General features: G+C 37.0%; 1 protein-coding gene across 3 annotated transcripts; it reads left to right on the plus strand.

Annotated features, from left to right (window-relative positions):
- Window positions 1-601: 601 nt before the first annotated feature.
- On the plus strand, window positions 602-17,361 carry LRIF1 (ligand dependent nuclear receptor interacting factor 1). Of its 3 annotated transcripts, XM_011948049.1 has the most exons (4): window positions 605-947; window positions 11,745-13,245; window positions 14,411-14,683; window positions 16,135-17,361. In XM_011948049.1, the coding sequence occupies exons 1-4, from the start codon at window positions 880-882 to the stop codon at window positions 16,573-16,575; spliced, it is 2,283 nt and encodes a 760-aa protein (XP_011803439.1). In that variant the 5' UTR covers window positions 605-879; the 3' UTR covers window positions 16,576-17,361. The 3 variants fall into 3 exon arrangements, with proteins under 3 accessions (XP_011803440.1, XP_011803439.1, XP_011803441.1); XM_011948050.1 differs by lacking the exon at window positions 11,745-13,245 and having other exon boundaries at window positions 602-947; XM_011948051.1 differs by lacking the exon at window positions 605-947 and having other exon boundaries at window positions 11,593-12,028.
- Window positions 17,362-17,581: the final 220 nt, after the last annotated feature.

Genomic DNA, 17,581 nt, shown 5'->3' on the forward strand with positions numbered 1-17,581 from the left:
CTATGACAATAAGTGATAGTTTCGATGAACGTGGGCTGGAGGAAAGCGTTACGTAAGTCTAGAGGCAAAGCTTCAGGAAAGAGGAGTAAATGGGAAACCTTCAGAGAAACAGCAACAAAAATCGCTGGCCACAGGCAGGCCTTTGAAGTTTTCTCAGGCCACAAGTGTATGATTCCAAAAAAGCCCGCCGATGTCTTTTAATGCACCGACGGGAGAGAAAAACAAACTAGCGGCGAGCACAAAAGCGGAAAATTTAAGATTGACCCCGGAAACATTTTATTTTGCGTAGGTGTCCGGAGAGCTTTCTTTTGCGATTTGTTCCTTGATCCGGAAGAAAAGATAGCAAACATCACTTGCCATTGGATTGAATCATAAGGGTTGGGCTTTAGCGAGCCAGTCACCTTGGCAAACGGACGTGACGACCCCGGAAGACGCCCGACCGAGCTTTTCTCCAGCTATCGGCTTCAGTGGGCGGGGCAGCAGAGCCAGTCTGACGCAGTCTTCAGCACTGACCAGGCCCCGTTGGGGGCGGTGCCACCAAGGCCACGCCCCCTGCGCCTGCTCCGGCGGGGTCTGGAGCGTTGTCGTAGGCTCTGGGGGCGGAGACTCACGCCGATTCTCTCTGAGCGTAGGGCTGTGAGGGCGCAGTCCACCGCCAGGAGCCTTCCGGTTTCTCGGTGGCTGCGCGACCTCGCTCCGGAGCTTGGGGATACACCCTCTGGAGAGCCCGGTGTCGCTCTCCGTTAAGGTCGAACCCCTCACAGTTGCTGCGGGCAACTGCTGCCCAACATTCCCTCGCTTTGGTTCTCGCCCCATTGAAAAACTCGGCCCCACGCTTCCCACTTTCCTGGCTGAGGTGTCCCCTTTCTCCCCACTAAAATGTCAAATAACCTACGGAGGGTCTTCCTGAAACCCGCAGAGGAAAATTCAGGCAGCGCCTCGCGTTGGTAAGTACCAGTTTCGAATCCTCCCCACGCCTGCCCCCCTGTCCGTCTTTGGGATGTGGAGTCAGCCGTCGTTTCCGGACGCTGTGTAGTATGAGAGGAGTTGGAGCCCGCAGAGTGCGCCACTCAGGCGGGAAGCGCTCGTCACCGGGTCGCTTAAAGCCCATAGAGCGCCTTCCTCTGGGAAATGTAAAACCTCTTTTAGAGTCAGACACAGCCCCTCCCCGGCTCCGCGGGACTCCAGCGTCTCAAGTTTAATAGGCGGACGGAGTAGATCTCCACGGGAGATGAAAACCAAGATGGCCGACGCTCTTATGTGACTCAAACCTTCTGGAAGATTCTCACGCACACGCAGAAACGCGGCAGTCAGCGCGGATTAGCAAGTGCAGCCCTGGTGGCGCTGGACCTTCAGTGAAAATAGTTACATTTTAATAGTGAGACAGAAAGGGTGTGTGATTGAAGAAAAATGGCTTTAGAACAAGGAGATTGAATATTTAAAATTTCAAGTAATAGCTTTATGTGAAGAGAGAGAAGTAAGAATGGAGAAATCCTCGTGTAAAGGCAATCCTTTTGAACAGCGTTTTTGAAGTGGATAGTAATGAAGCGCCATTTCATTGGCTATTTATATTTGGCATGAGGAGAGTCCAGTATTTCTGAGGAAGATATTCTTGTAAAGTTAGAAAATAGATGATCAGTAACTTAGTTTTTTTTTGTTGTTTTTTTTAATTGTATTAAGAGGAAATGAATCGGAAACAGAATGTTAGCTAAAGCAGAATGTTTTCACTTGTACTCTCACATGGTTAGTAGATTAAGTGATAAGGAAAAAATAGGGTCTGGAGACTCTAATAAGAAAATGAAGAACTAAGATGCAAAACTCGTGGAAGAGCATTTTCGTTTGAAGAAAATCAGGCTACCTGGGATTAATCTCAGCTTTGCTAGTTAGCATTTGTGAGGCCAGGTGCCTGTTTCCAGTCTGTAAATAATAGCACTTAGAATATTTTAAAGATTAGGAGAATGAAATAATGTAAAATACCTCATGTAGGAAAATTGTAAAGCACAATATAAATGTTAGCTGTTACTATTATAAGCATACAACTTTAATTCTGCACAGATTTTAGCCCAGGAAGTAGTTTTGTTTAATTACAAATAGATAGAAAACTTGATTGCAATAAAGACCGAAAGTAATGTTTGTTCCTTGAAAGCAGTATTATAAAAGGAAATGGTCACTAATAGTAATGAGCCAAAATTCTATTGAAGAACTGTCAAGAAAGAACCATTGTATTTCAAATCATAAAGAGCCATTTTGGTATACTTGTGTGTTTTTTTTCTTTTTTTTTTTTAATTTGTGGTGGAAGTTTGGGGGAAGGGGCAGAGAGTGCCCTGTGTAGATATTAAAAAGTAGAATTACTTTTTAATGATTAATTTCTGCTGCCTTATTTTAGTACCCTGAATAATGACCTCTGACTTAGCTTAATTTATAGAAAATTTGTTTTTCGATTTCATTTTTAAATATAAAAATCAAGATAAACAACTGTGTGTGTGTGTGTGTGTACCCTTAACTCTGTTATCCAATTGCTAATCCTTTTGGGGATTTGGAGATTTTAAAATTACAGTTACATTCATAAGTCATTTTGAGTTCATTAACTCATTGATTTATACGTTGTTTTTATTATCTTTGAATGTATTTATTTAAATCATTGAGGTTTTACATCATATATTTGGGACATTTACCAGATGACTTTCAGAAGCTTCGACATTTACTTTGGTTAATAGTTGCATATTTGATTCCATTCTGTTTTGTAAGTAACAAAACATCCAAATGTAATTTTGTAAATAATGTTAACATCAGCCCTTTTAGTTTATTGAAAGCTTAGTTTTCTTATTTTTCTGGTAACATGTTTGATGGTACTAAGTATTTATTTTTATAACTTAAGTGACTATGATTTTCTTCTTATTTGTAGCTTAATTTTTTCCTAAGTTACCGCTTTATAAAAATTTTTCAGTAGCATAATACAAAATTGTATATGGTTATATATTGTTTGAAGTATCTCTAATTCATCAGAGCATAAAATGTAAAACCCAAATTTAATCTTAGAGTACAAAGGAAAAATCTGGAAGATATTTGTGATACTATGCATTTAATTTATGTTGATTTGGGTTTTATTGTCAAAGAACAAAGTAGGAGTCAGAATGCTATAGTGGAAAGAACCTTTTAAGTCATAGAGACTTGGGTTCATATCCTAGCTTACCACTTATTATCAATACAGTTTAAACATTTGATGACAAAACATTCATTTAGTACCTACTATGTATGTGGTAGACTGTGCTAAATGGGAAGACTGATTAAATAAAAGGATATGGGCTGTTTCCAGGGAAGACTTTACAGTCATGGTGGAGGAGGAGGAATGATAGAGTTGATGTTGATGTAGTAAAGGAAGAGAGTAGAGGAAGGGAGTTGGAGGAAAGATTCCAAGAACAGCTGAGTTGGGAAACTTAAGTATCAGCCATTCAGTTAAAGATGAATGTAGGATATATGTATGCAGAGAACTGGTAAATAAAGGACCTGTGTGGTTTATGACTGATACTTGTTGCTTAATTTTGTACAAGTAGGATAGATAGATAGCTCTTAAGGGTTCTGTTTGCCCTGCTAAGGAAATTAGACTTCATCTATTGGAAATTGTTCAGAGTATTTTAAGAAAAAGACTGACATAGGTGTGCATTTTAGATAACTGTTGGCAGTGTGGATTTGAGGGTGAGTGATCTACATATAAGGATCCTATTTCAGTTGTCTTTTCAGAAATTCTGAGGGCCTGAACTAGCTGATGCAGTACCATAGGGGTTGAATTCAAAGAAATATAGAAGGGAAAATAGACCGACTTTGTTAATGAATTGGCAGGAAGAAAGGCGGATCAGTTATGATGCCGGTTTTCTGGATGGATATTGGTAAATAAACTGAGATGAGGCACACATCAAGAAAGCAGTCAGATATTTGGATATGAAACTCAGGCTGAGTCAGAGCTGAGACTAGAGATTTGGGAAGCATCACGTTAGAGGTACTATAATGAAAGCCTGTGGTTATATATCCTACAATAATAAGAATTAAGACATCATGTGATTGGCCATTGGCAGCTGTCTTCCCATAAATGGAGAGCTAAACTTAAGTGTTCTCAGCATGGGGTTTGGTTTGATTGGAGTGATGATGCTTCATTGTCAGTTCAGTATGCATTTTGTTGTACAGTGTACAACAAAATGCATTAGTCTATTTTTTTTTCTTTTGTGATTTGAGTGTGTCTGTGTATGTGTGTGTGAGGGAGAGACAGACACATACTATACAGTCTAAATGAAATCTGTCATTAATCTCTGTTTATACATTTGAATTTTTTGGACCCTGTTATCATGGGGGTATGCTAAAGTAAATACAGAAAGTAGATAAGCTTTCTCAAGGGGAGTGTGTAATTCTAAGTAAGTTATTAAATATTTCTAAATCTCCATTTTCTCAAGTATAAAATGGGAATGGCAGTTCATAACTTGCTTGACTGTTTATTAGGATTAGAGTTAGTAACAACTGTTATATCTATCATGTACGCAATACATGGTACATATTATTGGATAGATAACTATGTTACGTACTTACATATGTTATGTTCTATACGTACATAATATTATGTCATAGATAGTAAGATGGAAAAGGATTTCCTAGCAGTTGAAAAAAACGTATTTTGTAAAAAAATGTTCATCAGCCTTCAACATTTTTATTAGTCTATTTCTTTTTTTTTTTTTTTAGACGGAGTCTCACTGTCACCCAGGCTAGAGTGCAGTGGCGCCATCTCGGCTCACTCCAAGTTCCGCCTCCCAGGTTCCCACCATTCTCCTGCCTCAGCCTCCCGAGTAGCTGGGACTACAGGCTCCCGCCACCTCGCCCGGCTAGTTTTTTGTATTTTTTAGTAGAGATGGGGTTTCACCTTGTTAGCCAGGATGGTCTCGATCTCCTGACCTCGTGATCCACCTGTCTCGGTCTCCCAAAGTGCTGGGATTACAGGCTTGAGCCACCGTGCCTGGCCTATTAGTCTATTTCTAATATGTGAATGCTTCATATCAATATTAGAATAGTAAAAAATGTCAGAAGTTATATAACATTACCAGTATGTTTAATGTGCCTTTTTATTAAATTTCTCGTTACCTTTTTTTTTTTTTGAGATGGAGTCTTGCTCTGTCGCCAGACTGGAGTGCAGTGGTGCAATCTGGGCTCACTGCAACCTCCACCTCCCAGGTTCAAGTGATTCTCCTGCCTCAGCCTCCCAAGTACCTGGGACTACAGGCATGTGCCACCACACCCAGCTAATTTTTGTATTTTTAGTAGAGATGGGGTTTCACCATGTTGGCCAGGATGGTCTCGATCTCTAGACCTCGTGATCTGCCCGCCTTGGCCTCCCAAGGTTCTGGGATTGCAGGGATGAGCCACTACACCCCGCCAAATTACTCGTTACATTTTTAAAAGACCTTACCTTACCTTATTCTCAGAGACCAATTGCGTATTTTAATGGAAGATAACTATTATGTTCCCAGGCAGTTATTTCATTTACTACTCCTAGTAAGCTTTATTTTCCCCTATTTAACAAATGAAGACACAGATTCAAAGAGGATAAGTAAATTTTCTAGTCAACTTGTAATTATAAGAACCAGAATTAGAAGCCCATAATCTTTCTAATATGTTCCTCTTTGCTCTTTTAAACTGTTAAACTGTATTATTTTTCAAATGTAGTTTCTCAGTTTGAACACCAGCTGGTTTAAAGTAATTACCTTAAAGTAATTAGGTGACCAAACTAGAAAATGGGATGCAGAATCTGGTTCTACTTTTAGTTCTGACATTAATCTGCAGAATATGATCTTTCAGAAAACAGAATCTTCATAGGGTTTTAATTATTTAATCTCTTCAATGGAAGGCTCTTAGATATGAAAAACTGTATATTGATAGAAGGAGTACATATTTCATCATGAGTTATTACTTCTTAGCATTCTGCATTTCAGATTAATTTTTAGAACTCATTACATTTTGTTGCCAAGAAATCATGGACTTTTTAAAAAATTATAGCTCATAGGACTCAATTCAGCTAACATTATTGTGTGCAATTTCCAGTTTCTGGATTAGATGTAGAGTATATTGATATGAATAGTATAATCTACCCTACAGGAATTTATGGTCTGTGGTAGATTATGTGAATCTCACTGATAAACACTGACATGAAAGAAGCTTAATTTTTCTTCCTTTTTTTTTATCTTTTGGAGGAAAAATAGAGGAAAAGAGAGGGAAAAATGTAGTGATCAGATTGGAAAATAGCTCATACGATATAGTTTTTTTATAAAGCAGAAATATAGAGGTCATATAAAATACTATGCTTGGTATTGGAAGGATAATTGCAAAATAAATTATAAAGCTTCTCACCTTAAGGAGTTTCAGTCTTATTGAATGAAACAATACTTTACTCATTTTTTAAAATTAGCTAATAGATTAAAGTCAATAAAGAAAGCATTATGTAATTTCCAACATTAGTGGCACGAATGGGAGTGCATTCGGAATTCCAAGTTGGAAAAAATTAAACTGGAGTGACTGGCAGATACTTTATGAAAAAGGTAGAATTGGAAACTAATTTTATATTGTTGGAGAAGAAAAATAATAATACTTTGAGTAAATAATGTAATGTACATGGCATATTTCAGAATAGCAAAGAGATCTCTCTGGTAAGAGCAGAGATTTCACATTGAGAAGTTGTGGGTGGTATTGTTGTAGAGATTGGTTGGAGCTAGATTGTAGATGATTTTTGTGTCCAGCTGAATTGGCAATGATGAATACTAAAACTTTGAACAGGAGGTAACAGGATGAAAACAATTTTAATCTACCAGAGATGCATAATATTCAATAGTGGCTGCAATCAGAAAAACTAAACATCAGCAAAATACTGTAGGGATGAGAATGATGAGTGCTAGACACATCTGATGAGGATCTCATGTAGATGGTGGAAGTCACAATGATGAAGAAAGAAAAGATGGATGAAATGAGTTAAAAAGAAAACCTTATAGACTTGATGATTCAGTATGTATCTATTAAATGTTTACCTTTTGTAAGCATATGTGCAAGGTTCTGTGGATGAATTTAAATAAAAATGATAAAAGACAAATCAGCAATGACTAGGTGATTTAAAACCTATATGATGTGAAAAATACTGGTGCTGCCACATGATTGAATGGTAGGAGAGACTACTAGTTTTCAATAGAGTAATTTTGACTTCCTGGGTTTAAAGTGATGGTATTAAAATGTTTGGTAAGACATCGCAAATACAGAACTGATGTCAATTCCAGTAGGGGACAGGAATAAAAGGATATAACTATGGGAGTCATTATTCCAAAGAAGATAGTTGAAAATAGTTGAAGCCGTGAGAATTGTTGCAGTCTTTAAGGAAGAATGTCTTGAAGGAGAAAAACAGGATCAAGAATTGTACTTTGTGGTTTGTGGAATAGTTACAGGAGAATGCTTAGAATGCAGAAAATGAGTAAGGGAGCATTAAGAAAGTCAACAGAAACAGAAATTTTACACAGTGGAAACCATGATAGGAAAGAGGATCAATATGGAGGGATAATTAGTTGCAACAGAGAGTACCTAGGGAATGAAGATAAAGACATATTTAACTGTGAGAACATTTGTGGTAATCTTTGAGAATGAAGTTTTAGTAGAATAATAGGAAAGAAAATAGACTACAGAAGAAAGTAGGCTTCAAAATAACTTTCTGGCATATCACTTAATTGCGGCTTGTTAACACCATCTACCAGCTTCCTGTCGCTGAACTTGGCACTTAATTCACCATCTTCCCTGTAATCCTATGTGATTTCAGTATGCATATGGATAATCTCTTTGTCGCCTCATCTTTATTACAGAGATCTTTCCCCCAGTGATCTTATTCTCTGTTCTGCTGCACCTATCTACTTTTGTAGTCCTTATTCTTAGATGAAATTGCTGCATCTACAAAATTGTTTCACGCATCCTGTTTTCTAAATGCCAGTTCCTGTATTTCTAGCTGACTTGTTTAACTGTTCCTACTTTAACTGTTAACTTTATCTGGCCCTAAAGACCAATAATCCCTTTATTTTATCCGTATACTTTAGCCTTTTATTCTCTCATTTTCTTCCTATCCAGTTTAGATTCTGTGTTTCATTTTAATAACTCTTATCAATACCTTAAATTCTTTTGCTCTTCTTTGATCTTTGTTGCACCTTCCTGATGCCACCCCAACCCTAGATGAACTCGATATGCTTTCTGTTTATCTGTGCTTGGTGTGACAAGGAAAGCCTCGAGTACAGATTAGTACCACTGTAAATTCATAACCACTAGCTGTCTCCCCATGCCATCAGTACATCCTGGCAACTCTAATCTTCTGTGGTCAGTTTACTCCCTCACGAAGACTGTTTCAGATCTTTGATTCTCCTCAAATCTTTCCATATTTTTGCTCTTACTTTTAGCAGATGATGTCATGTGATTTTTCATAAAGAAAATACAACCCTTTAAATGAGAATTACCTCAGCCTTCTAACCCTAAAGTTGTATGCTTACCTGAAAATGCACCTAACCGCCCCTCCAGTGTTCAGTGGAGGGAGATAGGTCTCCAGCTCTCTTTAAGTTTCAGTCCCTCCAGCTGTCTCTCTGGTTTCCATTTCCTACCTCCTTCTCATTGTGTATCCCTTTTGTTCCTTTATCACCAGTTTCTTCCCTTAACTGGCTCACTTGAGTATTTACATTTGTTCTGGTTTGTCTAACCTTAAACAAAGTAAAAGGAAAGATCCCTTCTTTGATACCATTTATTCCTGTAACTTCCTGCCAGTCTTTCTCTTCCCCTTGACAGTCAAAGTTTCAAAAGAGTTGTCTACTTGCTTTCTTCATATCCACTCCTCAGCAACTGCTTTCCCCTACCACACTGCTCTTACTAAAGCCATCAGTGATCTTCACAGCACTATTTTAGGTGTACATTTTTAATCCTCATCCTATTTGGCATCTCAGAAACTTTTAGTATAATTGCCCAATTTTCTTAAAATCCTCTCTTCCTTTGGCTTAACATTGCATCAGAAGCAATGGTTTTCTTCCTACAACTCTAAGAATAATAGAAAGCCACTGCAATGTTTTAAGCAGGGAAAGATCAGTTTTAGTGTGCTGAGTAAATTGAAAAGTAGAAAATATGATTGAAGAAAAAAATCAGTCATGAAGCTATTGTAGTATTCTAAGCCAGAGATGATGTTTGCTTGGAGTAGAGTTGATTCGGAGAGAATTGAACAGATCAAAGGAAATTTAGGAGACAATATCAACAGGATTTTGTGATCACTGAATATAGAGAATAAGAAAGGAGCATTTACCTATTCTGGCTTAAGGCATCTAAGGTAGATGAGATGCTGTTTAGCAAAGAAAACCCTGCAGAAGATGGAATTTGGGGGATTAGGATGGGCAGAGATCTGGCCATGTTGAATTTTAGGAATGTTTGAGATTCTGAGTGAAAATGTTAAAAGGGAATTTGGATGTATAAGCCTACATTTCAAAGAAGCCACAGATAGAAATATTGAAATTGTTGATATGTAAGTGATAATTTAATTGAAGTTATGCATTGAGAAGAAAGCATCTAAGGAAAGCGTACAGAATAGGAAGAGAAGGATTCTTTCTAAGCTTTGGTAAACTCCCAACATTTGAAAGTTGATTCAAAAGTATGAGTCGGCAAAGAAGACTGAGGAGCCACTACAGAGGCTACTGTTACTCTTTTGATTTTTAAAAATCAAGTAAAATATAAGAATCCACAAAAACAGAGTGAGCCAGATTAGGCCCAGAGGCTACAGCTTACTGATCCTTTTTTCCTAATGAGCCTGGTGCTTAAATTATAACAGACACTTGGTAACTTTTTGTGTAATGACTTAATATTGAATATGTCCTTATCCAGGTCAAATGTGCTTTTCTTGTGGTACAGGGAGGTAATAAAGGTAGATTTTTCCTCTTAAAGCCCTGAAAGCAAGAATTCATCCTTTTCTTAGGGTTTATTCTCTTTAGAAGTTAACTTTTAATTTATTAAAAGTCAGTGTATGACCAGCCTGGGCAACATAGCAAAACTTTGCCTCTATAAAAAATTAGCTGGGTTTGGTGGCATGCATCTGTAGTCTCAGCTACTTGAGAAGCTGAGGTAGAAGGATGGTTTGAGCCCAGGAGGCAGAGATTGCAGTGAGCTGAGATTGTATACTTACACTCCAGTCTGGATGACAGAGCCGGGCCCTGTCTCAACAACAACAACAACAAAAGGTCAATGTAATATTTTGACCCATTCTCAAGTGTCCAAAAGACAGTTTTACATTTTTGTAAGGACATAATAATGTTATTCATGCTGCAGAAAGGTAAACCAACATTTCTACGGATACATAGAATTTTGGGTATTAATTTTTATTAATACCTGAGAGTTTTAAAAACATACCTTTATGCTTTTGAGAATCCTAATTATTATCATTATTATTTGCCCTTGAACTTTTTTATTTATTCAATCTTAGTTATCTAAGACCATGCTAGGTCTATGGGATATGGACACTGCACTCATATTGCTAGAATTTAACATGAGAGACAGTCTATAGACAAACATGTTAATATATGATGACAATCTATGATATATACCATGAAGGAAGCTAACAAGTGTGATGTTATAGATTAATTATGAAGGAAGGAGAAGGATAAAGTGATCAGAAAATGTATCTCTTGAGAAATATCATTTATGCCAAGATTTGAGCTATGTGAAGAGTTGAGTTGGGTGAGGAGTACCTAGGTAGAGTGATAGTATGTGTGATGGCCCTGAATCCCATGAAAGCTCAATATTTCCCAGGAGCTGAAAGATGTTTTAGATATAAATAAGGTAATGTATCTACATTCAAGTAATCTCCAAATAACTAATTATGCAAACAGAGATTAGTATATGTTGACTTTTCTTAAAATTAGACAATCTGTACTAAGAAATAGTTCAAGGCATGGGGGTCAGAATTGATTCAGTTTAAAAAAAAAAATGATTTCCAGTCTTTTCCACATTGATTGGAAATCATTCAGCTGAAATTGCAGTGGTATTATATGTGTGGGTTGACAATTGACTAATATAAATAATTGCTATACCAAGGACTGTTTAGCACTAAACCTTAAATGTGCTGAAACAGTAATCAGAAGAAAATGATTCCTACATAAACAGTTCAGTGAAGTCTATAGTACAAAAATGTGGCAAACTAAGGTAACACCGTGAGAGAGAGCTTAGGCAAAAGAAGAACGGCTAGCAGAACTTGTGAGTTATTGAAGGAAGAAGACAGAACAGATTGAGGGGGAAAAGATTGAGAGAAATGGAATAAGAGTAAAGGGAGAGGGAATGAGAATCTTCAGTTAGAGTAGAGGAGGAGGACAAGAGGAAAGAATTCAGGGAAAGGGGGAAGGGAAGATGCTAATATTTTTAAGAGGGGCTTACTTTAGTAGCATAATTTTATATAGGGCAAAACCTTAGAAATGTCTACTTTTAGTCTTAGGAATAAATGTTATTATCTCATACCCATTGCCTAATATAAGAAGCTGACTATAGCATTATCTCTTCTACTTCAAAATACTTGTTTTGCAGTCTTTCACTTTAAAAACTCAAAATGGAAGATTATATACTTTATATTTTAATATTTAAAAATAATATTTACAAATATATATTTTTAAATAAAATGTATATACCATGTAGTATGTTTGTATTTATTTACTCAATGTTCTTTTAAGTGTTTCAGGCTGCATGTACCAAGTAGTTCAGACGATTGGCTCGGATGGAAAAAATCTTCTGCAATTACTTCCAATTCCTAAGTCTTCTGGAAATCTTATACCACTAGTTCAATCTTCAGTCATGTCTGATGCTTTGAAAGGGAATACAGGAAAACCAGTTCAAGTTACTTTTCAGACTCAGATTTCCAGCTCTTCCACAAGTGCGTCCGTTCAATTGCCCATTTTTCAACCAGCCAGTTCTTCAAACTATTTTCTTACAAGAACAGTAGATACATCAGAAAAAGGTAGAGTTACTTCTGTGGGAACTGGAAATTTTTCTTCATCAGTTTCTAAAGTTCAGAGTCATGGTGTGAAAATTGATGGACTCACCATGCAAACATTTGCTGTTCCTCCCTCAACACAAAAAGACTCATCTTTTATTGTAGTTAATACCCAGAGTCTTCCAGTGACTGTGAAGTCTCCAGTTTTGCCTTCTGGGCATCATTTACAGATTCCAGCCCATGCTGAAGTGAAATCTGTACCAGCGTCATCATTGCCTCCTTCAGTGCAGCAAAAAATACTTGCAACTGCCACCACCAGTACCTCAGGAATGGTTGAGGCCTCCCAAATGCCAACTGTCATTTATGTATCTCCTGTAAATACAGTGAAAAATGTAGTTACCAAGAACTTTCAAAACATTTACCCAAAACCTGTTACAGAAATAGCAAAGCCAGTAATACTAAATACCACACAAATTCCAAAGAATGTTGCTACAGAGACAAAATTGAAAGGTGGTCAGCATTCTCAAGCAGCTCCAGTGAAATGGATTTTCCAAGATAATCTACAACCTTTTACGCCATCTCTTGTTCCTGTTAAGTCTTCAAATAATGTGGCTTCAAAGATTTTAAAAACTTTCGTAGATAGGAAAAATTTGGGAGATAATACTATAAATATGCCATCATTGAGTACCATCGATCGTAGTGGGACACAATCCAAAAATATGCCTATTAAAGATAATGCTTTGGTTATGTTTAATGGGAAAGTCTATCTGTTGGCTAAAAAGGGGACAGATGTTCTGCCATCACAAATTGACAAACAGAATTCTGTTTCTCCTGATACTCCAGTAAGAAAAGACACGTTACAGATAGTGAGTTCAAGTCCAGTCACAGAAATATCCAGAGAGGTTGTAAATATTGTTTTGGCTAAAAGTAAATCTTCCCAGATGGAGACAAAATCACTTTCCAATACCCAGCTTGCTTCCATGGCCAATGTAAGGGCAGAGAAGAATAAAGTGGAGAAACCATCTCCTTCTACCACAAATCCACATATGAACCAATTCAGTAACTACTTAAAACAGAGTAAGACTTTATTCACAAATCCAATCTTTCCAGATGGATTTAGTACAGGACACAATGCCCCCAGAAAAGGAAGTATCCTCCAGAGCATAGAGAAAATAAGTTCCTCTGTTGATGCAACAACTGTTACTTCACAACAGTGTGTTTTCAGAGACCAAGAACCAAAGGTAATTTTCCCATGTCAGGGTGCTCTTTTTATATATCTATATAGAAAAGTTTGTTTTCTTAATTCTCAAAGTTATCTATGATAACGTCTTTCCCCCACTGCCAACCTTATCACACACAGACTGTACACATATGAGTATTTAATTTCAAAACTTCCATCTGAGCAAATTTGAGGAGGAGTACAATTGGGTACAATCTTGTACAAAGGAGTACAATCTTTCTCTTGAATCACTTGGCATGCCAAATCTTTAAAACAAAAAAAATCACAGAGCAAAAAAGTTCAGAAGAGTTGGGGAAGGATAATGTGAATTCAAAGCTTAGTGAAAATGTGTGAGTATATGTATATACGTACGTGTATGTATGTATGTTCATATATAATAGCCTTTCTAGTATATGAGGAGATAGTATGCATGTAAAAGAGTTGGTTTCGGGGTTTTGTGGGGTTTTTTTGTGGTAGTGGTGGTATACTATGGAAAAGGTGAGACAGGGCTAATCAATACCTTTCAGTAATTTGTGGAAATAAGATTACATCAGCATCTTTGATGAGTTTATTTATTTTTTGGTAGACAAATTTCATTTTTCTTTTTATTAGCTCTTTGTGACTCCTCAGCCAGTTACCCAACATGCTCACATAGTTACCTTTATGTTCAACCTAAGGTTTGTCTGTCTGTGTGCTCACTAGATATTTGTACCCACCTTTTCCTTGCTTACTTAGAGGTCTACTCAATAATGTCAGCATTTCTCCCCTTCAGTACAGAATTCATTGAACTCCAGAGATGTAATGGAGGTAAATTCTGATTGTTAAATACAAGATTGATTAAAGGCATGTGTGACTTTTCCAGAAGACTACAATTTCTAAATAATGTCATATATGTTATTTTAATGTCATTAGTATGTATTCTCATTTCAGTTGTTTTAGAGTTGACTACTTACTGCCTTTCTAGTGCAACAAATTAATTGAGAAATTGTAGGGGGGAATGTTTTAAGTTTGTACTTCCTTTTATTCAGTTTTTTGAGTGTGGGTGGTAAGGCAAGGATAATACAAACCAATCATAAAGCATGATGTGTTCTTTTATGTAAGATGAAATAATCACTTAGTTGCTTGTTTAATAAAGTAACTTGAATAATTAGCAGTATTGTTTGTGTGTTTTCTTTTCCTAATTCCAGATCCATAATGAGATGGCATCAACATCAGATAAAGGTGCCCAAGGAAGAAATGACAAGAAAGATTCCCACGGAAGAAGTAATAAGGCATCACATCTGAAGAGTGATGCTGAATTTAAAAAGATATTTGGCCTTACTAAAGATTTGAGAGTGTGCCTTACTCGAATTCCTGACCATTTGACCTCTGGAGAAGGTTTTGATTCCTTTAGCAGTTTGGTAAACAGTGGCACTTACAAAGAGACAGAGTTTATGGTGAAGGAAGGAGAGAGAAAACAGGTAGGTAATACATTTTAATGTGCTCTTCATAGGTACTACAAATGATACATGAATATTAATTTTCTTGATTTGGTTTTAACCCTTGTGCATTAGTATAAGTGACGGTTGTTACTGGTTTTACAAATATATAGTACCAAAACGATATTTAAAACAACCAGGCCCCAGCACTTTGGGAGGCTGAGGCAGGTGGATCACCCGAGGTCAGGAGTACAAGAGCAGCCTGACCAACGTGGTGAAACCCCGTCTCTACTAAAAATACAAAAATTAGCTGGGCGTGGTGGCGGTCGCCTGTAATCCCAGCTACTCAAGAGGCTGAGGCAGGAGAATCACTTGAACCCGGAAGGAGGTGGAGGTTGCAGTGAGCCGAGATTGCATCATTGCACTCCAGCCCAGACGACAGGGCAAGACTTCATTTCAAAAAAAAAAAGAACCAGGCCCGGCGCCGTGGCTCATGCCTGTAATCCCAGCACTTTGGGAGGCCGAGGTGGGCGGATCACAAGGTTAAGAGATTGAGACCATCCTGGCCAACATGGTGAAACCCCATCTCTACTAAAAATACAAAAAATAGCTGGACGAGGTAGCGCACGCCTGTAGTCCCAACTACTCGCGAAGCTGAGGGCAGGAGAATCGCTTGAACCTGGAGGGCGGAGGTTGCAGTGAGCTGAGATGGCGTCACTGCACTCCAGTCTGGCAACAGAACGAAACTCCTGTCTCCAAAAACAAAAAAATTTGTGTATTTTTATACACACACACACACACATGCACAGGTAAAAATGCATCCCAGTTAAAGATGTGTTTTAATTGTTTTTATTCACCAGCGACATTTTTTTTTCCATTGTGTTACAAGAAAATGGTCATAGCTTTTTAACTAGTCATTCTACTTTGAGAACTCTATCTAAATGAAATAATTCAAATGTAGTGGAAGATACAAGCATGCATATGTTCTTAATACTAACCTTTTAAGCAACTTATATATCTAATAATGATAAAAAGAAATGTCTATAACTTTGTCTACTGTTTTACTTTGACTTATGAATATATCATTATCGTGTAATATTCTGAACTTTAGATCAGAGACTAGTAAACCTTTTCTAATGAAAATCCTCCACATGTGCCTGCTGTGCAAAGGAAAAGAAAAAAATTAAATCACTTGTATATCTCAGGCACTTTACAAGTGCTATTATATTTCTGTGGTAGGTCAGTATGGTATGGCTTCTAATACTTGAGCAAGAAAATGTGAATTAGGCAATTTCTTCTTACTGAATGTGGTTAAGACATTTTGGTAGCATACAGTGGGAAATATTTCTTTCTTGCTGTAGTTGTCTTCCATAAATTTTGTTAATTGTAATAGGTAAATATTTGTTTCTGCAGACGTTGTTAAACTTGATAGTACCTCGTGCATTTAGCAATAACATTTTGTTTTTGTTTTGGAATGTTATTTGATATTGCAGCAGAATTTTGATACGAAAAGAAAAGCAAAAACTATTAAGAAGATGGATCACATAAAGAAGAGAAAAACAGAGAATGCTTATAACACGGTCATAAATGGGGAAGCTAGTGTCCCCAGTTCCCAACCTCTGAGCAGTATTTTACCAACTTCAGATGTGTCACAACATAACATTCTCACGAGTCACAGCAAAACCAGACAAGAAAAGAGAACTGAGATAGAATACTATACCTATGAGAGGCAAGAGAAAGGCACATTGAATTCAAATGCAGCTTATGAACAAAGTCATTTCTTCAATAAAAATTATACCGAAGATATTTTCCCAGTGACAGCACCAGAGTTAGAAGAAACCATTCGAGATGAAAAAATAAGAAGACTTAAGCAGGTGCTGAGAGAGAAAGAAGCAGCTCTTGAAGAAATGCGTAAGAAGATGCACCAAAAATAAAATCTGTACCTAAAGACTTCAGTGAAATAGCTGTTTTTTAAAATATACTTCTGCATTAATAAGTTAATTGTAGATGTGTTCTGAAAGTGTCTTTGAATACGAAACTTGTTTTTTCATCAGTTAATTATAGAACTTTATTTAAGGAATACAGAAAAGGTTGATTCACATATAACTTGTGAATAATTTACATGTGGTATCTATACCTTTGTCTTAGATACCTTTTTTTGGAAGGACAAAATTTTATATTTTTCTATTATTTTAACTAGAATTCTCCAAGTTTGAATATTTGGGCAGGGTTTTTCTTATTGTTTGTATCTTTACCTAAATTGCTCAGGCATTATTCCAGCAGTAGATAATGACTGTATTACTGAAATTTTACAATCCAAGAGAGGAAATCAGCTCCAAACTTAGCTTTTCCAGTGGATTTGTATATGTACTTGCTTGATCTCATTACCCTTAAAATGATGATACCTTGTACTCGCCATTTTTTTTTTAATGCCATGAAAGAATATGTATTATGGCAACATTATTTAAACATTGAAACATTTCTCAAGAATGAGCAACATTTGTTTTGTAACTTTACAATGTAATTTATATAATCCAAAGTGTATTTTAGAATTCTGGCTATTTGATGTTTTGTTTGCTTATAGTGATGTGTTGTTCCCAGGCAAATGCTCCTTTTTTTTTTTTTTTTGAATATGTACATATGTTACTGAGATTGTGTAAAAAGTAGATCCTGAACAGTTGTCACGTTTAACATTTCTTAAACTGTAAAAGTATATTTTCTGTGTCTGGTTAATCTTTAATTTGGGAAGGTTTGGGAATGGTGTAGGCATAGGGATTAAGAGATGGGGAGTTAGCTGAACGTGGTGTGTGTTTGTAGTCCCAGCTGCCCAGGAGTCTGAGTGGGGGGAGAATTGCTTGAGCCTAGGAGTTTGAGGTCAGCCTGGGCAGCACAGCGAGACTCTGTCTCTTAAAGAGAGAGGAGGAGGCGAATAAGGTTAAC

This window comes from Colobus angolensis, unplaced genomic scaffold (genome assembly GCF_000951035.1).
Source record: "Colobus angolensis palliatus isolate OR3802 unplaced genomic scaffold, Cang.pa_1.0 Scaffold273, whole genome shotgun sequence".
In the NCBI taxonomy this organism is placed as follows: domain Eukaryota; kingdom Metazoa; phylum Chordata; class Mammalia; order Primates; family Cercopithecidae; genus Colobus; species Colobus angolensis.